We start from the raw sequence: 25,230 nt of genomic DNA, 5'->3' as shown, positions 1-25,230 counted from the left end.
TAAGATTGAGTTAAAACAAACTCCTCCCTTACTCTGCATAGTCATGTACAAACCTCCTCAGCACAGCCAAAGTTTCATTGATGATTTCACTGAAATGCTCTCAGTTGTGTGCACAGACTTTGATGGTCTAGTCATTACAGGTGATTTTAATGTTCATGTTGATAATGTCAATGACAGAAATGCAAAAGAGCTCAATGCTGTCCTTGAAACCTTTGATCTAATTCAGCATGTAAGTTGCCCCACCCACAGCAGAGGGCACACTCTGGACCTGCTCATCACAAAGGGGGTTAATATTTACAATGTCAGTGTGGTTGATGTCGCCCTCTCTGATCATTTCTGTGTATTCTTTGACCTGTCTGTTGCTCCCAAACCACCGCCTGGCCCTGCAGTTGTCCAGAGGAGACAAATAAATGAGAGCACTAGGGCACAGTTTGTAGAAATGATAAACCCTGAAAACACCTCTGGTGCCAATGTTGATGAAATGCTGAATTCTGTTACTTCTAGCATCTTGAATGTTCTGGATGCCATTGCCCCTATGAAGGTTAAATTGAGAAAACATAGACAGAAAGCTCCCTGGAGGAACGATGATCTAGTCAGGGCACAGAAACAACAGTGCCGCAGAGCTGAGCGAAAGTGGCGCAAGTCAAAACTCCAGGTTCATTATGAAATGTATAAGGGGGAGTTGTACGCTTACAACCAGATCTTATGCAGAACAAGGGAAAGGTACTTCTCTGAAATCATTGGAAGTTGCAGCAGCAACTCTCGTGTCCTGTTCACAACAGTAAACAGATTAACTAACCCTCCAACCCAGCTACCAATAGAACTAGTTTGCACACCTAAATGTAATGAGTTTGCTGTATTTTTCAATGACAAGGTTCAGGGCATTAAAAAAGCCATCAACTCCACAACACATAACTATCGAACGGCCACCTACTCACTCTAAGCTGACTCACTTTGTACCTGTCACTGACCAAACTGTCCAAGAGACCATCACCCGTCTGAGCTCGTCTACATGCTGCCTTGATGTGTTACCCACTAGATTTCTAAAGTCTGTCCTGAACAGTGTGTTGCCATCAATTACTCAAATAGTTAACATGTCTCTTCAATCTGGAATATTTCCAGAGGCCTTAAAAACTGCAGTCATTAAACCTCTCCTGAAGAAAAACGGTCTTGATCCCACTGTACTGAATAATTACAGACCTATCTCTAATCTGCCATTAGAATTTATATAATAAATTTTACGTTGATTATTTCTATGATGTATTGTGATTTTAATGCATTTTTCTGTTTTGTGAAGCACCTTGAATTACTTTGTGTACGAATTGTGCTACACAAATAAACTTGCCTTGCCTTTCCTGGATTCTGTCCCTGCTGCCTTTGGGCAAAGGTGGGCTAAATCCTGGATAGTTTGCCGGTCCATCACACAGAGACACACAACAGTACTTTGAGAACCCAAAGGATGGGTTCTCAAAGTACTGTCTCTGCTGTAACTGTGTTTGATCGTCATGGTAACAGCTAAAGAGTAAATGGAAGGAGGTCCCTTGATGACAGAAACCCAACTAAACTAAAGTTCCTTTAACTCCTCAGGAACACCTGGGGGGTATTCCAGGAAGCATGTTTAAACTCCCCTGACTTTAAGCCGGAACTCTGGCTGAAATCCGCCTGAACTTGCTTACTCTGGGTATGTCGGTTCCAAAATACCGGATATGAGTTGGCGTAATTACGCTCGACTTGGTAACCCTGGGTTAATGCTCGTGCATGTCAAGTACATAAAGACATTCTCAATAGATCGCCGATTTCCGGAGTCACCATGGAAACACGTGGAGAAAAAAAGAAAAGAGAGCGCTATACTTCAGTGAGACGGAGTCTGAGATAAATGACAGCGTATGAAGATTATACGTTCATCAAAAAAGTAATATGGCTGCATCATCAAAAGAAAGAGTTTCTGCTTGTAGTAGAACAGACAAAGTAAACGCACGAGTTTCTGATCTTATTTCCATTTTCATGTGACGCACATATATATAACTTATCCAATTTTGCCAACTTAAATAAATTACTTCTACTGGTAATAAGTAATTGAGTTAAATTTATTCAACCTAAGTTCTTACGTCTATAAAACTCAATAATTGTTAATACAACTCAAATTTACATATTTATTTAACTAAATGTCATATTACTCCAATTCAAGTAATTTTTTTTCCATCGTAATGAATTATAATTCTTGAACTCTCATATGTCTAAGTTTGAGCTGGCAGATCCACATTTTTATAACAATAAAAAGAACAAAACAGTATTTACTATGTGCTTATATTCATTTAGTAATTTTCCAACAAAATCATATAATTTTGCAATGTAGGGGTGCTATATAAACTCATCATCCTCTCCCTCCGTTTCCCTCATGGTGCAAACACTTGAGCAAAGTGGGACAAAATAACTCGGCAAAACACGGTAAAACACTGTAAAACAGCAAAACAACTAAACACATTTGGTCAAAAAGCCACACTTAAACCCAAATCCGTCCAGACAGGCAGAGGGAATGGTATCCCACAATCCCTTGCGGTGCCGATCCAACAGCAGCACCAAAGTTGAACCTACTATTAATTATTAATTTGAATGAAAGCAAAATAACTGTCTGAAAAATACGTGTTATTTTTAAACTGACTTAACAAAAAAAAAGATTTTTAATCTTAACTGAAGCAAATGATTAAGTTAGATCAAAGTATAAAGTTTCTCTTTCCAACATCCATATGTGGTCTTATCACCCTCTAATGGTGGAAAAAGTATTATCTGAGCTTCTTCATCCACTAAATCATCTTCAAATGGACACGCCATGCTGCTTCATCTCTCTGTAAACAAACTAACCTTCAACTAAACCTGCTCCAGACCAGGTTATGTTCAGAGCATGAGTTGCTATGGCAACTTCACCTACCCTGAAACATACCTCCATTTCTGGAACCAAAAGCTGAGGTTATCAACTTCCTTAGCCTCAAACTTACCGTGGGAGCTAGCAGAACCTGCTTTCTGGAATACCCCCCCTGATGAAGCTGCTAGGATGAAGAATGAACCGGTTCAAGAAGACCAGATACACAACTGAACTTCATAACTGGGATGAAGGAGAGTCTTCATCAACAGTCCAGCATTGGTCCCTGACTATGATGTTGTATATATAATAAAGGAGATAGACCCTCATTCACTGCAGTGATCAGACGTCATCAAGTCCTTCACAATCAGCTGAACTTCCTTTTCCACGTCCAGCTAGTTTCATTTGATCATCCAGACATCAACAGACCTCTTTTCCTCTTTCTCTCCATTTCTAGCTTACTGAGACGGTGGCAGAAAAACCAACAGTCCTGACACCATAACCTGTTGTCTTCCAGACTCTGAAGCCCCGCCCCTTAAGCCCAATCAAAAGATGGCCAGAGCAAAGTTTATCTTCTATTGATAAACCCTGACCTCAAAGGGGAGGGGCATAGTAAAAAACAAAGTGTGTACGTTTTCCCTAACAGACAGGTGTGATGAGTGAACAGGTAGACTGACTGGAGACACAAACCTCTCCTCTTATTTCTTTCTTGTTCTGTCCATCAGCAGATCAAACAGATCAGAGCTGAGGCCCTCTATTGGTGAACAGATGTAACTGTAGATGATGTAGCATCAGACACACAAACAGTATATTTGGATAAACCCCTCCTGTATCTCTGAAGAAACTTTATTTATTTCTATGTGGATTTCTTTTTTGACAGGACTGAAGACAGAGGGGGGTTGGGGATTAGAGGGAGTGGGCAAAAAAAATAGAAAGGGGGTAAAGAAGTTGGGGAGGGATTTAGGATATGCATAGGTGGGGGCAGTTTTACAACAAAGAGAGGCAACAAGTTCCTGGAGGTTTATCATTTACATCCACTCACAGACTCTATTGTTTTCTTGAGTTCCTGTTTTTCCTGTGTTTATTTTACAACATTATGAGGATGAAGGTCACCTTCATCTATAGTTTTCAGTAAACATTAGTTTTATGATTCACATATTTCAAATGTTTTCAGACAGAAGAGACAAAGAACTCTAGTCCTGTCTCACTGTATTGACTTTATGACTTTATGCAGTGACTGTGAGTGTTGTGGTGAATCTTTGGTAAAAGTGCAATGATGCACAACTCCACACCACAAATGATCACAACAAGAGCAAAACAGGAACTGGAGTCTGACTCATATTATCCTTGAGGTAAAGACAGTACAAAAAACTGTTTTCTTCACAGATTGTTATTTAACCTAAAAAAATCAAATGTTTTAAACATATTTCTAAAATGATTTGTCCATCAAATGTTCCCTGCATTTGTTCTAGTTCTAATAAATTCTTAAACTAAAGTTCAGACAAATGTATTCTTTGTTTTTGGTTCATTAACCACATGTGGAGATCCACAGAGCTCTATTCTGGGCTTCTCCTGTATTGGTTCAGTCATGTTGTGGATACGTTTCTATGCAGATGACACACTGCTCTATTGACAAGGCTTTTTTTTAAATACGATGACTGTTCCTGAAAGTTCCTGTTGAACAGGAAGCCTGGAGGTTTGGAGTCTCAGTCAGTGGTTGCTGTTCTACAAAGTTCTGCATGAGCGCCGGTCTGCTTCCTAAAGAGCTGTGGAGTTTTCTAGTCTCAGTTTACAGGTCAGACACGGCAAAGAATCAAACATTCAGACCTTTTTGATCAGCTTCTTTTGTGGTTTGGATCCACCTCTAAAAGTAGCCACGGTTACATGCGCAAAATATCTTGATCGGATTAATGGTCGAATTAAAATCCAACCATGGACATGGGATCAGAAAAACTTTTTCCGAATAGAAAACAAGCGTTCACATGGACACACTTTCGGTCTTAATAAATCATTTGGGCATGCACAGTAGTGTTGAAAATACCGGAGGAGGAAATGAGTCCCACAGTAAACAAACTGAGTTGTCACATACATCTATGCAGCAGCTCGGTAATTTATGAGACGAGCTTCTAAACAGGCTTTTATTAATGTAATGAATATTATGAAGAGCCTGTTCGCTCATCATTTTATTTTTAATCCGTGTGGTCAGAGCTTTGTCTGTTGAAGAAGAACGGAGCCGGAAAGAAGCCAGGATTAGGAGAGGCTAACAGGCGCTAACAACATTAGACTGGATGAACATAAACTCATGCAGGAAATGCTGCATCTGCATCTTGGCTGCACGTAAATGTGTGGGAATAACATCAGCCTTTATTTAGTCGGGACACGACTGGAAACACTAATCCAGGTGATTGTTTGAACGGTTTTTAAGGACTAAGCGACATTTCTGCCTTGAAGCTCACACGCCGCCCCAAAGCCACTGTGTGTGTGCACGGTTCTCCTGAGTCTGGCAGCCGCTAACCCAGAGCGGCGGGACGGATCGCAGTCCAAGTCTCCCAAACATAACAAAACAACAAAACGCACACAAAGCATCCTCCCCTCCTCTCAAACACACAGTTAGTAATGCAGCTGCTCTGCTCAGAGACACAATTCGCTCGGTCCACCGGTGTAGGTACCATAACTGTTCGGCCTTAAACTTCCGTTCGGGGTCCTTCAGGGTCCTGGGACTAGTGCTGACGTCATGTTATGTGATTGGCTGTGCACTGGTCAGATGACGTGTAGGCAGTGATTGTTCTGGACAAATTAAGACACTACCATAGAAGAAGTGCCTTTATTATTGTTATAATTATTCTTAAATGCATTTTCGCATGATAGTTTTTTTAATCTGTGCCGCTCCTCTTCACTGTGACCTGAAACTAAGTGGACTCTTTCAGCTGGAATCCAACTCTAACCTGCAGCAAACAGAGACGACTATGACGAGCAAAGCTGTTTGATCTCAGTGACTCTGTAACATTGAGAGAAGAGGAACCATGTTACAGAACAGCTAGAACCATGACCGTCATGTCTGCAGACTAGAGAATCATTTACTAGAGGTGTGAAGGATTAAAGTCTGAAGGTTCATGAAACTGAGTTCAAGTGAAAGAAGCCACAATCTGCTGAATCATCAAAAGACTTTATGACCATTTTTCTAGCTGAACAAAGTTCCTGAATCCAGTTTTCACAAATAACTTGAACCAGAAACGTGTTTCTGGCGTGAGAACGTCTTCCTCACCTGAAAGCAGCAGAAAGAAAGGAGGAAGAACGGAGGAGAAGAACCAGCTGCACTGAAGCAGCAGGACATGCAGGACGGCCTCTGATCTGCTCAGACAGGACGTCTGTCTGAAGGCGTCCATCTTCCTGCTGAGGCTGTTCACCTGGATCCTCCTCTTCTCACCTGTCGGACTGGTCCGTTTCTGGACTAGGAGCTTGAATATTAGCCTGGATCTGTCTGGTATGCAGCACACCTGGAGAGGGGGCGGAGCCAGCTTTCCTCCGGTTCTACCTGTTCTATCAAACCAGTACTGACATCTGACAACCTGCAAATGTGCTCTGAGCTCGCCATCTGTTTAGGGGCGGGGCTTTGTCATGTGACAAGTAGTTCCACTTCCCAAACGCCTCAGCCTTCATTTTGAAATGGACTCAGAACCTCTCAGAACTAAGGTTCTGACTGTGGTTCTGCTGGTTCTGGTTGGGTTCGGTGTGGGTGTGTTGTTCTTCTTTACCAGGTGTGGTTTATTTTTGCTGCAATGACAGCTTTCAGACACAAGGTGGAGCCACTGAGTCGCAACCATCATCTGACTGAAGATGAAGAGCAGGAGGAAGAGTGGGCTCTTCCTCACCTTCACACATGTGCCCAGGTCTTCATCACAGCTGCTCTGCCTCTTCCTCACAGGATGAGAATCAGCTGAAGTCAGAAAATCGTCTCCAAGCTGAAAGTTTCGTTTCCTTCCTCTGTTGGTCTGTGGTTTGACAGCAACTGAACAGTCATCAGTCAGAGGAACAGGAAGACGAGCTTCATCTGACGCTGACAGCGGAGATAACCGGATAATGGAGCTGAGGATGATGATGGTGGTGATGATGATGATGGTCAGAGCTGAAGGAATGAATGTGACGAAGGTCAGAGCAGAGTTGGGTACAGACGTCTCCTTAAACTGCTCCATCAGGAACAGAGACATCTACTGGTTTGTAGAGATCTACGGTCAGATCAGAGCAGGAATAGGACGACTTTATCATCCTAAAACACCTGAATACTACTCTCTGGACTTTAAATCCAAATATTTCATGGTGGAAACCCGTCTGGAGATCAAGAACGTCAATGTAGACGACTGCAGGTCTTACTTCTGTGCAGAGAAGAACAATGGGAACCTCGTCTTTGTGGACTCTTTCCTACTAGAATCAGGTAAGAACGTCTTCCTGCAGACCTGATCCTCATGGAGCTTCACTAAAGTCTCATTGGTGTTAGTTACTACCTCACTGAATGTAATCAGATTACTGATGATCCCATAAATGCTGTTAGAGATGGAGAGGAACGCTCAGAGACTAAATGGTGTTGATCTTTAGGGACATTTAGACGACAGAACGGTTAATACCTGGACTGAGAACCGCTGATGGACGGTTCTGAGGACCAGTATTTGAAGGAAGGATAAGGATACAGTTACTTGTCCTGCCCCCCCCCAGTGAAGAAAGAATACAGTGATTAGTTTCAAACCTGCAGCCTAATCCTGAGAGAAAATCCTGATTTACTCGATAATCAGTGTCAGACCTCTGACAGGTTTATGTGAAGGAAACTGTTCTATTATCTTAGGAATCCAGATCCTACCTTTATGGTAGACCATAAAGGGAAAATGTTCATGCATGTTTTCTACGTTCATGCTCTGGGTCAAAGGTCATAGAGAACACCTCTACAACACGTAAAGGGAAGTAAGGGGGGGGTAGGTGAGAGGTGCAGATTCTACACTTTTTCATCCCCCAAATCCTGCAGACTGTACTAGAAGCTGTTAGAGCTGTTCACGTGAAACGTGCACGCCCCTCTCTGCAGCCTGACTTTTAGAAATGAGAAAATGAGCCAATCAGAGTGTTTGTGTGACTGTCATCCTACGGGAATTTCCGGATCACGTGCACGCCCTGCATGCAGCATCTGTGCACGGTCAGTGGGGGAAGCAGCAGGGGGCAGCTAGGGGTTGCTATAGCAACTGCAAGATTTGACAGAGCAAATGTTAAGCTAACATGGTTAGGTTCATGTTGTGGGACAGAACATGGATAATTATTTAGGATTGTTGTAAATTAAAACAACACAGATAGAGGCTTCAATAGAACAACACTAAAAAATAATTTCAGTTTAATTTGAATTAGGGTTAGTTAGGGTCAATGTGGACATTAGTCACGTCAACTTTATTTATAAAGCACTTTTAAAACAGCAGAAGCTGACCAACACAGGATAGCAACAAAACAACAATGTAAAGCAAACAGCATATAATCAATAAAAACATTAAAAACATCAACTCACACTGAGTTAACAGCCAGGGAGAAAAGGTGAGTTTTTAACTTGGATTTCATATCATTCAGTGAACGGGTTAACCTGCCTAACCTGCATAGGGAGTTCATTCCACCAGCTGGGGCAGCAGCAGCAAATGCCCCATCCCTCTGAGTTTATACTGCGTCCTTCATCCAGGAGCAGATGGTCAGCTGATCTAAGTGAGCGGGAAGGGGAATGGGTGGGCGGAGCCAGACCATTGAAAGACTTTTAACCATTTAAACAAATAAAAGAATTCTAAAACCAACTCTAGAATGGACAGACAGTCAGAACTGGTGTAATATGCTCTCTCTTCCACGCTCCAGTTAACAAGCGTGCAGCAGCGTTCTGCAACAGCTGGAGAGCAAGGATGAGTGAGAGACACCAAAGTAAAGAGAGTTACAGTAATCTAGTAGTAACAAAGGCGTGGATTACTGTCTCAAAGAACTTTCTTGATAAAAACCATTTAACTTTAGTCAGCTGCCTTAGAAAGAAGCTGGATCTCACCACCGAACTGATCTGCTTGTCCAAATTAAAACCATCTTCACTCCTAAGTTTGTGACAATAGATTTAACAGACTGAGTGAGAGAGTCCAGACCTTCAGGGTGTGACTCACTGTTGCCATGGGGACCAAAGACAACCACCATCCTGATCATCATCAGTAGGAGGGGAACATGGGAAAAGGCATTTTAGGGGTAAACTAGACCAGTGTTTTTCAACTAGTGTGCCGTGGGAAATTACCCTCATTAATCATTCACTGATCTAAAAACATTTTCCATCTCCAGGATTTCAGCTCTGTGTTCATCCAAACAGGCCCTGATAAAACACTGAGTAGTTAGGAATATAAAAGATCATAAAATTACTTTTTCTTTGTCTTTATTTAATTCTATTAAAGACATTTTGATAAGAATCACGGTACCGCGATTTAGCTGCAGCTATAAGTGTGTAAGGAAAAGTCCCGCCCCTTTAACTGTCTCCGCCAATCATTCTTGAAGGCTTACTCACATGTCATCAGTCTGACCAATCAGAAGTGGTTAAAGTCTTCACTTCCTTGTTCTTAATTCTGCTGATAAAGTCGCTCGCTCTAACAAAAATACCAGCTAAAGCTCGTCTTTAGCTGGTGGTTCATCTCTTAGAAAAAAACAGCCGCAACTTCTTGCTTTTTCTGGCACAATTATCACAAAAATCCACGTGAGATTGCCGGGGGGGGGGGGGGGGGGGGTGCTGTCGATCAATGCAGACCATGAATTTCTGTTTCTTTTTTTTTTTTTGGATGCTGGTGTGCCGCGGGATTTTTGTCAGGGTTAAAGTGTGCCGTGGCTCAATAAAGGTTGAAAAACACTGAACTAGACTGATTTGTTATTTCAAAACTATGTCCAAACTCTCTTTTCTGTAGATTTGGTCTCTAGACATGAAAGTTTAGTCAGAAACTACGTTTTAGTGTTTTCTGTGTGAATGATTTGAAACATGGAGCATAAATGTTCTCCAGTTCTGAAATGATCTGTATTGGTTGTAAACCTTCCTCACCGTCCACAGCCGTCAGCGCTCTACACGTCCTCCATGTCTTCCATGCATCACAATGACAGACAGACCCCCCCCCCCCCCCCACGTACCAATCAGGCTGAACACTTTGTGTGGTAGCTCCTCCCACACACGGCTGGGGCGTCAAGCTCACGAATACATTTTTGGACCGGTGAGCTATTACAAAGCATCACCACAAAGCGGCGTCCAGAACGGCGTTTTTTATGCTCAAGCAGCAAACCTGCAGCTCGGTGAAGGAGAGGCGGTCAACACCAGAACCTCCCTGGACCCAAAAGAACCTCTAAATGAATGACGGTTTGTTTTCCTGTCACACTTCAACATCCTCTCTTTCTTCAGAGTTTGACACATTTTTAAAGGTCAATCTATTGACGAGACAATAAATGTGAATCTATTCATCAGCATCGTCTGAACATCCTGTTACTGTCCTGCTTCAAATGTCATTTTACAGAAAAGATCAACTCCTTACAGCCACTTAGTGACCCCTGAGCTACTGTCAGGGTCCTTGGGACCATTGATTGTATCAGAGAACTGGACTGTAGCATGACCCCCCCCCCCCCCACATAGAAAATGGTTCTGGGGCAGACCAAATGAAGTCTACCCAGTCGCCATTTTTCTGCGACGCCACCATGTTAGAGCCAGACGTGTCGGTAAGCAGCCATTGGTCCGAGTCGGTCTGAGTCTACGTTTCTATGGCAACGGCTCCTCCCAATCAGGAGTCAGCATGGTCAATGGCCACACCCCCTACCACTAAAAATGGGCTCAGGAAAATCTGTCAAAAGCTTTTTGGACGTTTAACACAGGGCCGCCTACTTTTACTGAGGCGTCTGATTGGTCAGTTTAGAACTCAAATAACTTGAACTACAGAAAAAAATATCAAGAAGATATTAAAAAAGGTACCAGATCCAGAACGGTTCTCCTGACCAATAGAAGGACAGCTGTTGAATGGGGTCTGGGCTTGTTCTGCATCTGCATGTTCTCACATGAGTCTGTGGCTTTGCTTTGGCTTTAGCTCCTCCCACAATATAGAATAGAATGTCTTTATTTCTATAGCACTTTTCCCCGAAAGAATCACAAAGCGCTTTACAAAGAGCATAAAATCATAGCAAAACACAAAAAAGTAATAAAATACAATAATAATAAAACAAAACACAGTAAAACTAGGACTAAAATCAAGTAAAAGCTTTCCTGAATAAAAACGTCTTGACCTAAGATTTAAAACACTCAATGGAGTCGATCTGACGCAACGACAGACCGCCCACAGTCCAGGAATATCTGCCAAAGGTTCTTCTTTGCAGGTTCTATGTGGTAATGTGTGGTAATGCGTGTGTTGTGTTGGTGGGGGGGTATTTTTGTGTGTGTGTATACTCAGGTACCCTGTGTCATCATCTGCCCTCAGATCTGTTTATTTAGTTGTGGTTTCTGAGTCAGACCTTTAGAATGAAGCTAATAGGAAGTGATGTCACTGAACTCCTTCAAACTGGTAAAAACAGGTTATTTAGACTTCAGGTCATAAGTATTCATCATCGTCTTTATCATAGTCTTCATCATTGTCTTTATCGTCGTCTTCATCAGGCGTGAACTGGAAAATCAATCCGTTCACGTTTTGGCTGCTAAATCACCAAACAGTCATTGACCGTATCAGAGAACTGGACTGAGTGACTCCTCCCCCTCACGTTCCAAACAGGAAGTGGTCCAAAGAAGTTAAAATCCTATAAACTTCTATAAAAAGATAAACTCAGTCCTTCTATTGGTCAGAAGAACCGTTATGGATCGGATACCTTTTTCAAAATATTCTGGATATTTTGTCTGTAGTTCGTGATATTCAAGTCATAAACGGACCAATCAGACGCCTCAATAACAGCATGTGGTGCCCGCTGGCCCCACCTCAATGTTTGACTGACAGATTCTCCCGAGCTGCTATCCGTGGAAGGGGTGTGGCCTTCCAACAAGCTCACTCTTGATTGGTGACAGTAGTTGCCATAGAAACGGTGCCTCACTTCCCAGCTTGGCCAGCAGGGGGCGTAAAACAACTAGAGCACGTAATTATTGATAGAAGATTCATAACTCCCCATGAACTAAAAGACAAACATGGAATAAATAACTTCTTGGAATATCAGCAACTTAAATCAATTATTACTAAAAAGTTTAAATACAGAGACAACGATTTAAAGCTACCAGATGTAGTTACCACTCTGATTAATTTCTCAATGAATAAAACTCTCTCCAAAATATACAAACTTTTATGTAATTTTGATAATAATATTGCCCTTCCAACAAAAAAATGGGATGCAGATTTAAGCATCAGCACAGATGAAAGCTTCTGGTCAGAACTTTGTCTAAACACCTTTAAACTGACAAAAAGTCCAAATCTGCAGCTAATCCATTTCAAAACTCTTCACAAAATTTACTACACTGGACAGAGGATGTTCAAGATGGGTCTCAGTAACTCAGACATTTGTCAGCACTGTGACAGTAATCTACCCGACAATTACATGCACGCACTATGGTTCTGCACGCCTGTCCAGGCTCTCTGGCAGCAGGTATGTGCCGATTTATCAGTCTGGCTTAAGGTTTCAATCACAGCTTCACCGTCACTTTGTGTGCTTGGTGACATGAGTGCCATCGATGTAGAAGGAGGATTAGGCTCTATCATTTTCATAACTCTTTGTATTGCCAAAAAAACTATTTTAATAAATTGGAAAAACAAGAAAAATATAAACATAAGTGAACACAGAAATCTGCTGCTTGATCATATCAGCTTGGAAAAAATGTCAGCCCAAGGTTCAAGTAACTTTGAAAGAATTCAGTCTCTCTGGTCTCCCATGGCTAACTCCGTGAGTTAGGGGGTGGGGGGCCTGGTTGTCGCTGCTCCTTGCCCTTCTGCCGTGGTTCGGGGTGGGGGTCGGGGCCTCCGGTGCCTGGCGGGGGCGGTTGGGGCTCTGTTGGTCGGGGGGGTCGGGTCCGGTGCCTGGGTGGGGCGGACTGGGGCGTGGCATGGTCCTCTGGGCTTGGGTGTGGGGGGGCGTGGGGTGGGGGGGGGGCTGGTCGTCGCTGCTCCTTGCCCTTCTGCCATGGGTCGGGGTGGGGGTCAGGTTCTCCTGGTGCCCGGCGAAGGCGGTGGAAACTCCGTTGGGTGGGGGGGGCAGCTCCGGTGCCTGAGTGTGGTGGGCGGGGGTGCCGCATGGTCTTCTGGCCTCAGGTGTGGGGGGGTGTGGTTGGGCGATGGGGTAGGTCTGGCCTGGCTTGGGGTGGCGGTCTTTTTGCCTGCGCTTTGGGGGCTGGCGTGGGGGCCCGCCTCCGGCTGGGTGTCCTCCTGCGCCGGATTGGCTGCCCATCACTCCTTGGTAGGGGGGGGACTTGGACATCACTGCCAGGAAGCAGAAGATGTCCTCTCAGTGCCCTCCCCGCCATTTTTAACCACACCCTTTATTTCACACCCCCTGTACATCACAAAATACACACTCCAACACACATGCTCACAAACACACATGCTTCAAACAAGGAAGAGGGACTTCTGATCTTCTGTTCCCCGCCCCCTCCCTGGTGGAGGGAACTGGGGCCCTCTTTCACGGCGGCCCTGTCCCTGGGGTGCTGGCTTCCTGGGCCCGGCAGCCCTCTCTCCTCACAGGGCAAGGGATCCTTGAGCTCTCTGGCAAGAACGGGAGACAGGGATCATATCAAATCTGAGCCGGGGGGTCTCTGTGTCCCGGTGGTGGGGGTTCTGGTCCTGGCCCCTGGGCGCCGGCCTTCTTCATATTTTCCAACTGCGGGGGAGCCTGGTTGGGCCATATTTATAACACCCTGGGGGACCCTCACTCCTCTTTGGCGTCCTCCTCCTGGCCGGGTGAGCCGCCCCCTGCCTTACTCTCTCCTGGACTAACCGTGGCCTGGGGGGGCTGCCTGGAGCGTGGGGGCGTGTCTTCCCTAGGGGGCCCTGACTCGTGCCTGTGGCTGGGGTGGAGGGATGCTCAGAACTCCTGGGTGGTGGTGGGCCGCCTGTCTGGGGCTTGGGGTGCCCCCTGGGGTGGGCCCCTCGTTGGGCCCCTTGGGCACGGTGGGGAGGCTGCTCTACGGGTCGGGCTGGGGATTGCACTCTCTACCTCCTGCGCCCCCCTGCTCTCTGGCGTTGGGGGCCCCTGCCCGGGGTGGCAGACATGGTTGCCTGGCAGGGGGTCTTTCTCTATCTGCTGTACTGTGCAGGTGTTGGGGGGTCCTGGCTGCTGATGCTGTTGCGGTGGGGGCCTTGGTGTGTGTGTGTGTGGGGGGGGGGGCTGGGTTCTCTCACTCTTTTTACATCCCCCCCAGAAAACCATAAACTCTCACTCCAGCACAGGTGTTATCTCACCTTTGCACAACAGTTTGTGTGACTGAGTGAAGTGTTTCACATGTGTTAGTCTGAATGCAGTGTGCGTATGTGAATGTTAGTTGTAGTGTGTCCATGTAGACCTGTGTTTGTGTGTGAACACTTTTGGAGCCAACAGGTGTGTTTGTAACGTTTGAGTGTGTGTGGACAGGCCCCGCCCATTTTAGAGGTTTCATTCATCTTAACCTGTCAGTTGTGATTATAAAGCTGCAGCAACTTGTTGCTTTCTGTCGCTTCAGGATCTTACCCTCACTACTATCATCACCCCTCTACCCCCCCCCCTTATCTGTCATCCCTCTCTCTTCTTTCCTCCTTTATTTTCCGTCCAACAAAAAATATTTACAAAAATAATTAACATGAATAAAGTTTAGCTGAAATTCCAAAAGGGGTTTATTTAAATATACCTCTGGTGTATCATAAGATTCATAACCGCTGTTGTTAAAGTAAAGTATTTTCAACACAAAAGGCTTTCAGCTCTCATCTGTTTGATCAGCTGTTGGACAAGTTAGAAGGAAAAAAAAAGAAAAGAAACGTTGCCTCAGACCATCTTGGACCAATCAGTGTTCACCAAGCTTGTCTGGCTCCAACATGGCGATGCCCATAACATGGAAACTGAGTTGTCTTCATGTGGCTGGAGCCAGAGGTAAGACATTTTCTATGGGGGGGGGGGGGGGGGGGGGGGGGGGCAGTCTCTCAGTCCAGTTTTCTGATACGGTCAGTGGATGTAGCACGTTCTTGAACGCACCACACATGTAGCCACAGAGTCTCTAGGTTTTAGCAGATGGTTTCAGGAAATGACATCACAAACGAGGAACCGACCCTCCAGGAGGTTCTCAGTAAAGGAGAAGACGGTTGAAAGAGTCTCTGGTTTCCTCTACGGCGGTTTTTGGATGAAGACAGGTCATGGTTGGTTCCTTCAACTACTGTCAGGGAAGGTTCTAGTTGCAGGATCTTTGTGTGTCTGAGAACATTGACACCAGTCTGGAACCAACAGCAGAACAGACAGATCTGCAGGAGGTTCCTCTGAAACAAACATCTGGGAACATCTAAAGTTCTGCTGAGAATGAGAGTTGAACCGTCTTTAGTTCTGTTCTGGATCATCTACTCATCTTCATCCTTCCTGGTTCCTCCAGATGTTCCTGACAGTCAGACGCCGTCCACAGACTCAACCAGCTCCAACCAGAACAGAACCGGTGAGAACCGTGGACCCGAGCTGCTGCAGAGGAAGGAGGTGGTGATCTCCTCTCTGGGTCTGAATGGACTCCTGCTTCTCATCCTCATTGGTGGGTTTGCTGCTGATCTTGGAGTTCTGATGGTTCTGGTTCAGATCAGTAGAGGAACCAGATCATTGATGGACCTTCATGTTCATGATGGTTCCTTCATAGTTCCTCGTTTGTTCTCCTCTATTTCTGCTGTGTCAGCAGGTCTGATGTTTCTTCATCTGAGGAAGAGGAGGAGCAGCAGCAGGACTGACGTTCCAGAACATCACCAAACCCAGGAGACTTATGTAAGAACCTGACTCTGATCCTCTGACCCAAAAGTCCTCAGACAGAACCTCATCTCCATCCTTCATGGAGCAGCAATGTTCCACTGAGGAGAGAACGTCTGGTTCTAGAGCAAACAAAGCTCTCCGATGTTCCTCCTTCTGAAGAACAGCAGCTCCATGAAGGTCCAGATCTCTCATGGTCCAGTCAGAGTTGGTCTCTCCAACAGGGTTCTCCAGGTCCACCATTAGAAGGTTGCAGGTTCTGTTCCTGTCCTTGTGTTGAAGTGTCTTTGGGCGGGAGACCGCCCCCACATGGGTTGGCGTGTTCTGTTGCATAGATCCGGTTCTGGAGTTCTGCAGAGACTCTGGAGAACCAGCAGTGTGGTAGATCAGGGAGGTTCTGAAGGTTCTGTTTCTGTGAGGTTCTCTGCTGTTTTGCAGTATGAAGAGGTCAACCTGCCGCCGCCTGCAGACCTGGCTATCTACCACAAAGTCCAGCATCCTTTGTGACTCTCTGCTGCCTCACCTGGACACACCTGGCTCACCTGGACACACCTGCCACACATGGACACACCTGGACTCACCTGTCTCACCTGGACACACCTGCCACACCTGGCCGCACCTGGACTCACCTGTCTCACCTGGACACACCTGCCTCACCTGGACACACCTGTCTCACCTGGACACACCTGTCTCACCTGGACACACCTGCCTCATCTGGACACACCTGCCTCATTTAGACACACCTGCCTCATCTGGACACACCTGCCTCATCTGGACACACCTGCCTCACCTGGACACACCTGTCTCACCTGGACACACCTGGACACACCTGTCTCACCTGGACACACCTGCCTCATCTCGACACACCTGCCTCATTTGGACACACCTGTCTCACCTGGACACACCTGCCTCACCTGGACACGCCTGCCTCATCTGGAAACACCTGGGCACACCTGTCTCACCTGGACACACCTGTCTCACCTGGACATACCTGTCTCACCTGGACACACCTGCCTCATCTGGACACACCTGGATACAACTGTCTCACCTGGACACACCTGCCTCATCTGGACACACCTGCCTCATTTGGACACACCTGTCTCATCTGGACACACCTGCCTCATCTGGACACACCTGCCTCATCTGGACATACCTGGACACACCTGTCTCACCTGGACACACCTGTCTCAACTGGACAGGTAACGGACCTGGAGGTCTGATTCAGGACAGACGGTTGGTGATCAGAGGAGGACCGGACCGTTGGAAGAAAACCGAGGAGGAGGAGCCTGCAGCTTATGACAACGTTTTTGTTGTCCTTGTTTGTTGTTTTTGCATCAAATGTTTGTTTTCTTTCATCTTTGGATCTAAATAAATGTAAATAAAGTCAGAGAGCTTCTCCTCCATCTTTGTAGTTTTTATCTAAAGTTCTGGTTTGCTAAGAATTTTCTCCATCACCTCCAACAACAGAACTGTGGGGGCGGAGTCACAGCAGTCCCGCAATCTCCATTTTGGAGCCTATCGTCATGGAAACAACACAAGTGAATCTTCTGACGACCCCTGCACCTTGGCTAAGGACACCTCCCATGACCAGACGGCTGCTGTAGGGGGGTGTTGGTGGGGTGGGGGGGTTATCTTGATGTTCCGGTAAACAACATTCTGGTTTGAATTGTCCAACCTCCTGATCTCTATGAGGAGACAGATGCTCCCCCACCTGCAGCATGAATGACTGCATGTCTGTGCGCCGAGAGAAAGGAGGGGGGCTATGAAGGCAACATTCTGATTTACAGACAGGACAGTGAAGGCAGCATGAACCAAAGCAGATGAGTGTTTGAATCTCAGATGCTCTGAAACCAACTTCCTGTTGTTTGGGGGAAAAGTGACAAAGGTGTCTGAAACTACCCCCCTCCCCCCCTGAGATGTTTCACAGAATCTCCCCCACAATTCTGAGTCTGCGGTCTCAGAAGTGGGTCACATGATCACACCTGAGAAAGGTTTGACCACACAGACGCCGTGGAGGCAGAGCAGAGTTTGCAGAGGAACAGATGAAGATGATAAATGCCTCTCTGGAAACGGGTTACGTGCCACAGTCTTTTAAATATGCAGTTGTTAAACCTCTTCTGAAAAAGCCCAGTTTGGATCCTAGCATCTTGGCCAACTATAGACTGATATCAAACCTGCCCTTTATTTCTAAAATCCTAGAAAGAGTTGTAGTTAAGCAGCTTTAGCGCCACCTACAGGACAACAGCCACTTTGAAGACTTTCAGTCGGGGTTTAGACCTCACCACAGTACGAAAACTGCACTAGTTAGAGTCTCTAATGACTTGTTATTGGCCTCAGAAAAGGGACTACTTTCTATTCTGGTCCTGTTGGACCTCAGTGCTGCCTTTGACACTATCGACCACGGTATTTTACTCCATAGATTAGAGCAGGACATAGGGATCAGAGGATCTGCTCTCCAGTGGTTTAGATCCTATCTGTCCGATAGGTATCAGTTCGTTAATACAATTAATTACCTCCTCTTGAACCCAGAAAAAACTGAGGTCATTATACTATAAAAACCTGAGAGATGCTCTGTCTGCTCAGATAGTCTCCCTGGATGGCATAAGTATAGCCTCCAATTCCACAGTTAGAAACCTTGGGGTTTTATTTGACCAGGATTTATCATTTAAGGCTCACATATCTCAGGCGTGTAGAACTGCCTTTTTTCACCTGCGGAATATTGCTAAGATCAGAAATATACTTTCTAAGAGTGATGCTGAAAAACTCATCCATGCATTTGTTACGTCTAGACTGGATTACTGTAACTCCTTGTTAGCAGCGTGTCCTAAGAGTTCCTTAAGAAGTCTCCAGCTTGTTCAGAACGCAGCAGCTAGATTGTTAGCAGTACTAGCAGAAGAGATCACATCACTCCTGTGTTAGTTTCACTTCATTGGCTCCCAGTTGATTCTAGAATCAAGTTCAAGATCCTCCTGTTAACCTATAAGGCCTTACATGGAATGGCCCCGTCCTATATTAAGGACCTCATAGTCCCTTACCATCCAATCAGAACACTTCACTCACTAAATGCAGGACTGCTTGTGGTTCCTAGAATCAGTAAAAGTACGGTTGGAGGTAGAGCGTTTAGCCACCAAGCCCCTGTCTTATGGAATAAACTCCCAGCTCATGGAAGAGAGGCCAACTCAGTTTCTACATTCAAAGCTAGACTGAAAACATTCCTCTGTGGACAGGATTATTGTCAGACTAGTTAGTATTCAGAGATTATTTAACTTAATGTTAATTTGTTTAAATTAAACTTAATAATAACTATTTCTTTTAAAAGGGTGCTAGAAGTTGAAGCTGGGGTAACTATGGTACACTGGGGTTCTGTCCTCTTTCCTTTTTTACTTCTACCCTTCCTCTCCTCTATTCTTGATCATAATTTATCATTTAGTTCTCCATGCCTCTGTTTGGTGCAGTGCGATTCATGTATTGTCCCTCTTTCCCCTCCTGGGGAGTGGGAGTGCTTCCAGACTCCAGTTGGTTCATCCGTGCTCCAGTTCCTGGCCGTGTACCTCGTCTCTGCTCCTGCTCCTACACCTGGCTGTGGTTCCTGTCTCCGGCTCGACTCGCGCCTTTGACTGTCCCCACAACCACGGCTGGATGAAGCTCGTCTGCTGGACTTTTATATATGTAGTTGTAGATTTAGATAAGTTAATTCTTCTCTAAGAGTTCTGGTAAATCGCCTGTCCGTACTGGGGGAGGATCCCTCCTTCACCCCTGAGGTTTCTTCGTTTTTTCCGGAATCCGTTTTTTTTTAGGAGTTTTTCCTTAGAAAGGGGGTTTAAGGTCAGGGATGCCAGTTAAGTTTAGTCAGTTTAGTTAAAGTTTAGTTTTATTCTGTTGAATTCTATGTATTCATGATCCTTTTGATTTTAGGTTTAACTTTTTCATTTACCGACACGAAGCCCATCCAGACGACTGTTGTTGTGAATTTAGGCTATAAAAAAAATTGAACAGAACTGATGAAGACGAGGCAAACGTCTTCCTCTGAGTCACATGATCACATCAGCAGAACCGCAAGAATGAAGCCACCAAGACGTACAGAGCTGGTGACAGAGTGTGCACGTGGTGAGGCCTGTAGGAGTGTGCACGTGGTGAGGCCTGTAGGAGTGTGCACGTGGTGAGGCCTGTAGGAGTGTGCACGTGGTGAGGCCTGTAGGAGTGTGCATGTGGTGAGGCCTGTAGGAGTGTGCACGTGGTGAGGCCTGTAGAAGTGTGCACGTGGTGAGGCCTACAGGAGTGTGCACGTGGTGAGGCCTGTAGGAGTGTGCACGTGGTGAGGCCTACAGGAGTGTGCACGTGGTGAGGCCTGTAGGAGTGTGCATGTGGTGAGGCCTGTAGGAGTGTGCACGTGGTGAGGCCTGTAGGAGTGTGCACGTGGTGAGGCCTGTAGGAGTGTGCATGTGGTGAGGCCTGTAGGAGTGTGCACGTGGTGAGGCCTGTAGAAGTGTGCACGTGGTGAGGCCTACAGGAGTGTGCACGTGGTGAGGCCTGTAGGAGTGTGCACGTGGTGAGGCCTGTAGGAGTGTGCACGTGGTGAGGCCTGTAGGAGTGTGCACGTGGTGAGGCCTGTAGGAGTGTGCACGTGGTGAGGCCTACAGGATTGTGCACGTGGTGAGGCCTGTAGGAGTGTGCACGTGGTGAGGCCTGTAGGAGTGTGCACGTGGTGAGGCCTGTAGGAGTGTGCACGTGGTGAGGCCTACAGGATTGTGCACGTGGTGAGGCCTGTAGGAGTGTGCACGTGGTGAGGCCTGTAGGAGTGTGCACGTGGTGAGGCCTGTAGGAGTGTGCATGTGGTGAGGCCTACAGGAGTGTGCATGTGGTGAGGCCTAAAGGAGTGTGCACGTGGTGAGGCCTGTAGGAGTGTGCATGTGGTGAGGCCTAAAGGAGTGTGCACGTGGTGAAGCCTACAGGAGTGTGCACGTGGTGAGGCCTGTAGGAGTGTGCATGTGGTGAGGCCTGTAGGAGTGTGCACGTGGTGAGGCCTGTAGGAGTGTGCACGTGGTGAGGCCTGTAGGAGTGTGCATGTGGTGAGGCCTAAAGGAGTGTGCACGTGGTGAGGCCTGTAGGAGTGTGCATGTGGTGAGGCCTAAAGGAGTGTGCACGTGGTGAAGCCTACAGGAGTGTGCACGTGGTGAGGCCTGTAGGAGTGTGCATGTGGTGAGGCCTGTAGGAGTGTGCATGTGGTGAGGCCTACAGGAGTGTGCATGTGGTGAGGCCTAAAGGAGTGTGCACGTGGTGAGGCCTACAGGAGTGTGCACGTGGTGAGGCCTGTAGGAGTGTGCATGTGGTGAGGCCTAAAGGAGTGTGCACGTGGTGAGGCCTACAGGAGTGTGCACGTGGTGAGGCCTGTAGGAGTGTGCACGTGGTGAGGCCTACAGGAGTGTGCACGTGGTAAGGCCTGTAGGAGTGTGCACGTGGTGAGGCCTGTAGGAGTGTGCACGTGGTGAGGCCTGTAGGAGTGTGCACGTGGTGTGGCCTGTAGGAGTGTGCACGTGGTGAGGCCTACAGGATTGTGCACGTGGTGAGGCCTGTAGGAGTGTGCACGTGGTGAGGCCTGTAGGAGTGTGCACGTGGTGAGGCCTGTAGGAGTGTGGACGTGGTGAGGCCTACAGGAGTGTGCATGTGGTGAGGCCTAAAGGAGTGTGCACGTGGTGAGGCCTGTAGGAGTGTGCACGTGGTGAGGCCTGTAGGAGTGTGCACGTGGTGAGGCCTGTAGGAGTGTGCACGTGGTGAGGCCTACAGGATTGTGCACGTGGTGAGGCCTGTAGGAGTGTGCACGTGGTGAGGCCTGTAGGAGTGTGCACGTGGTGAGGCCTGTAGGAGTGTGCATGTGGTGAGGCCTAAAGGAGTGTGCACGTGGTGAGGCCTGTAGGAGTGTGCATGTGGTGAGGCCTAAAGGAGTGTGCACGTGGTGAGGCCTACAGGAGTGTGCACGTGGTGAGGCCTGTAGGAGTGTGCACGTGGTGAGGCCTACAGGAGTGTGCACGTGGTAAGGCCTGTAGGAGTGTGCACGTGGTGAGGCCTGTAGGAGTGTGCACGTGGTGAGGCCTGTAGGAGTGTGCACGTGGTGAGGCCTGTAGGAGTGTGCATGTGGTGAGGCCTACAGGAGTGTGCATGTGGTGAGGCCTACAGGAGTGTGCATGTGGTGAGGCCTAAAGGAGTGTGCACGTGGTGAGGCCTGTAGGAGTGTGCATGTGGTGAGGCCTAAAGGAGTGTGCACGTGGTGAGGCCTGTAGGAGTGTGCACGTGGTGAGGCCTAAAGGAGTGTGCATGTGGTGAGGCCTACAGGAGTGTGCATGTGGTGAGGCCTGTAGGAGTGTGCACGTGGTGAGGCCTGTAGGAGTGTGCATGTGGTGAGGCCTGTAGGAGTGTGCATGTGGTGAGGCCTACAGGAGTGTGCACGTGGTGAGGCCTGTAGGAGTGTGCATGTGGTGAGGCCTAAAGGAGTGTGCACGTGGTGAGGCCTACAGGAGTGTGCACGTGGTGAGGCCTGTAGGAGTGTGCACGTGGTGAGGCCTACAGGAGTGTGCACGTGGTAAGGCCTGTAGGAGTGTGCACGTGGTGAGGCCTGTAGGAGTGTGCACGTGGTGAGGCCTGTAGGAGTGTGCACGTGGTGAGGCCTGTAGGAGTGTGCACGTGGTGTGGCCTGTAGGAGTGTGCACGTGGTGAGGCCTACAGGAGTGTGCACGTGGTGAGGCCTGTAGGAGTGTGCACGTGGTGAGGCCTGTAGGAGTGTGCACGTGGTGAGGCCTGTAGGAGTGTGCATGTGGTGAGGCCTAAAGGAGTGTGCACGTGGTGAGGCCTGTAGGAGTGTGCATGTGGTGAGGCCTAAAGGAGTGTGCACGTGGTGAGGCCTACAGGAGTGTGCACGTGGTGAGGCCTGTAGGAGTGTGCACGTGGTGAGGCCTACAGGAGTGTGCACGTGGTAAGGCCTGTAGGAGTGTGCACGTGGTGAGGCCTGTAGGAGTGTGCACGTGGTGAGGCCTGTAGGAGTGTGCACGTGGTGAGGCCTGTAGGAGTGTGCACGTGGTGTGGCCTGTAGGAGTGTGCACGTGGTGAGGCCTACAGGAGTGTGCACGTGGTGAGGCCTGTAGGAGTGTGCACGTGGTGAGGCCTGTAGGAGTGTGCACGTGGTGAGGCCTGTAGGAGTGTGCACGTGGTGAGGCCTGTAGGAGTGTGCACGTGGTGAGGCCTACAGGATTGTGCACGTGGTGAGGCCTGTAGGAGTGTGCACGTGGTGAGGCCTGTAGGAGTGTGCACGTGGTGAGGCCTGTAGGAGTGTGCACGTGGTGAGGCCTACAGGATTGTGCACGTGGTGAGGCCTGTAGGAGTGTGCACGTGGTGAGGCCTGTAGGAGTGTGCACGTGGTGAGGCCTGTAGGAGTGTGCATGTGGTGAGGCTACAGGAGTGTGCATGTGGTGAGGCCTAAAGGAGTGTGCACGTGGTGAGGCCTGTAGGAGTGTGCATGTGGTGAGGCCTAAAGGAGTGTGCACGTGGTGAGGCCTACAGGAGTGTGCACGTGGTGAGGCCTGTAGGAGTGTGCATGTGGTGAGGCCTGTAGGAGTGTGGCATGTGGTGAGGCCTACAGGAGTGTGGCATGTGGTGAGGCCTAAAGGAGTGTGCACGTGGTGAGGCCTACAGGAGTGTGCACGTGGTGAGGCCTGTAGGAGTGTGCATGTGGTGGAGGCCTAAAGGAGTGTGCACGTGGTGAGGCCTAGCAGGAGTGTGCACGTGGTGAGGCCTGTAGGAGTGTGCACGATGGTGTGAGGCCTACAGGAGTGTGCACGTGGTAAGGCCTGTAGGAGTGTGCACGTGGTGAGGCCTGTAGGAGTGTGCACGTGGTGAGGCCTGTAGGAGTGTGCACGTGGTGAGGCCTGTAGGAGTGTGCACGTGGTGTGGCCTGTAGGAGTGTGCACGTGGTGAGGCCTACAGGAGTGTGCACGTGGTGAGGCCTGTAGGAGTGTGTGCACGTGGTGAGGCCTGTAGGAGTGTGCACGTGGTGAGGCCCTGTAGGAGTGTGCACGTGGTGAGGCCTGTAGGAGTGTGCACGTGGTGAGGCCTGTAGGAGTGTGCACGTGGTGAGGCCTGTAGGAGTGTGCACGTGGTGAGGCCTGTAGGAGTGTGGCATGTGGTGAGGCGCCTGTAGGCGAGTGTTGCACGTGGTGAGGCCTGGTAGGGAGTGTGCACGTGGTGAGGCCTGTAGGAGTGTGCATGTGGTGAGGGCCTGTAGGAGTGTGTGCACGTGGAGCTGGAGGGCACGTGTAGGCTAAAGTGTGCGTGCACGTGGTGAGGCCTACAGGAGTGTGCACGTGGTGAGGCCTGTAGGAGTGTGCACGTGGTGAGGCCTGTAGGAGTGTGCACGTGGTGAGGCCTGTAGGAGTGTGCACGTGGTGAGGGCCTGTAGGAGTGTGCACGTGGTGAGGCCTACAGGATTGTGCACGTGGTGAGGCCTGTAGGAGTGTGCACGTGGTGAGGCCTGTAGGAGTGTGCACGTGGTGAGGCCTGTAGGAGTGTGCACGTGGTGAGGCCTACAGGATTGTGCCACGTGGTGAGGCCTGTAGGAGTGGTGCACGTGGTGAGGCCTGTAGGAGTGTTGGCACGTGGTGAGGCCTGTAGGAGTGTGCATGTGGTGAGGGCCTACCAGGAGTGTGCATGTGGTGAGGCCTAAAGGAGTGTGCACGTGGTGAGGCCTGTAGGAGTGTGCATGTGGTGAGGCCTAAAGGAGTGTGCACGTGGTGAAGCCTACAGGAGTGTGCACGTGGTGAGGCCTGTAGGAGTGTGCATGTGGTGAGGCCTGTAGGAGTGTGCACGTGGTGAGGCCTGTAGGAGTGTGCACGTGGGTGAGGCCTGGTAGGGAGTGTGCATGTGGTGAGGCCTAAAGGAGTGTGCAACGTGGTGAGGCCTGTAGGAGTGTGCATGTGGTGAGGCCTAAAGGAGTGTGCACGTGGTGAAGCCTACAGGAGTGGTGCACGTGGTGAGGCCTGTAGGAGTGTGCATGTGGTGAGGCCTGTAGGAGTGTGCATGTGGTGAGGCCTACAGGAGTGTGCACGTGGTGAGGCCTGTAGGAGTGTGCATGTGGTGAGGCCTAAAGGAGTGTGCACGTGGTGAGGCCTACAGGAGTGTGCACGTGGTGAGGCCTGTAGGGAGTGTGCACGTGGTGAGGCCTACAGGAGTGTGCACGTGGTAAGGCCTGTAGGAGTGTGCACGTGGTGAGGCCTGTAGGAGTGTGCACGTGGTGAGGCCTGTAGGAGTGTGCACGTGGTGGGTGTGGCCTGTGAGGAGTGTGCACGTGGTGAGGCCTACAGGGAGTTGTGCACGTGGTGAGGCCTGTAGGAGTGTGCACGTGGGGTGAGGCCTGTAGGAGTGTGCACGTGGTGAGGCCTGTAGGA

General features: G+C 48.4%; 1 protein-coding gene across 3 annotated transcripts; it reads left to right on the top strand.

Moving 5' to 3' along the window:
- Positions 1 to 6,321: 6,321 nt before the first annotated feature.
- On the top strand, positions 6,322 to 17,872 carry LOC110014300. 3 transcript variants are annotated; one of them, XM_023949288.1, is made up of 4 exons: positions 6,322 to 7,292; positions 15,444 to 15,593; positions 15,732 to 15,817; positions 16,238 to 17,872. In XM_023949288.1, exons 1-4 carry the CDS (start codon positions 6,941 to 6,943, stop codon positions 16,304 to 16,306), a joined length of 657 nt encoding a protein of 218 aa, XP_023805056.1. In that variant the 5' UTR covers positions 6,322 to 6,940; the 3' UTR covers positions 16,307 to 17,872. The 3 variants fall into 3 exon arrangements, with proteins under 3 accessions (XP_023805056.1, XP_023805061.1, XP_023805055.1); XM_023949293.1 differs by having other exon boundaries at positions 6,323 to 7,292; positions 15,735 to 15,817; XM_023949287.1 differs by having other exon boundaries at positions 6,457 to 7,292; positions 15,735 to 17,872.
- The last annotated feature ends 7,358 nt before the right edge of the window (positions 17,873 to 25,230 follow it).

This window comes from Oryzias latipes, chromosome 2, assembly GCF_002234675.1.
Source record: "Oryzias latipes chromosome 2, ASM223467v1".
Classification (NCBI taxonomy): domain Eukaryota; kingdom Metazoa; phylum Chordata; class Actinopteri; order Beloniformes; family Adrianichthyidae; genus Oryzias; species Oryzias latipes.
Note: the sequence above shows the minus strand (reverse complement) of the source record. Positions and strands in the feature narration are given on the sequence as shown.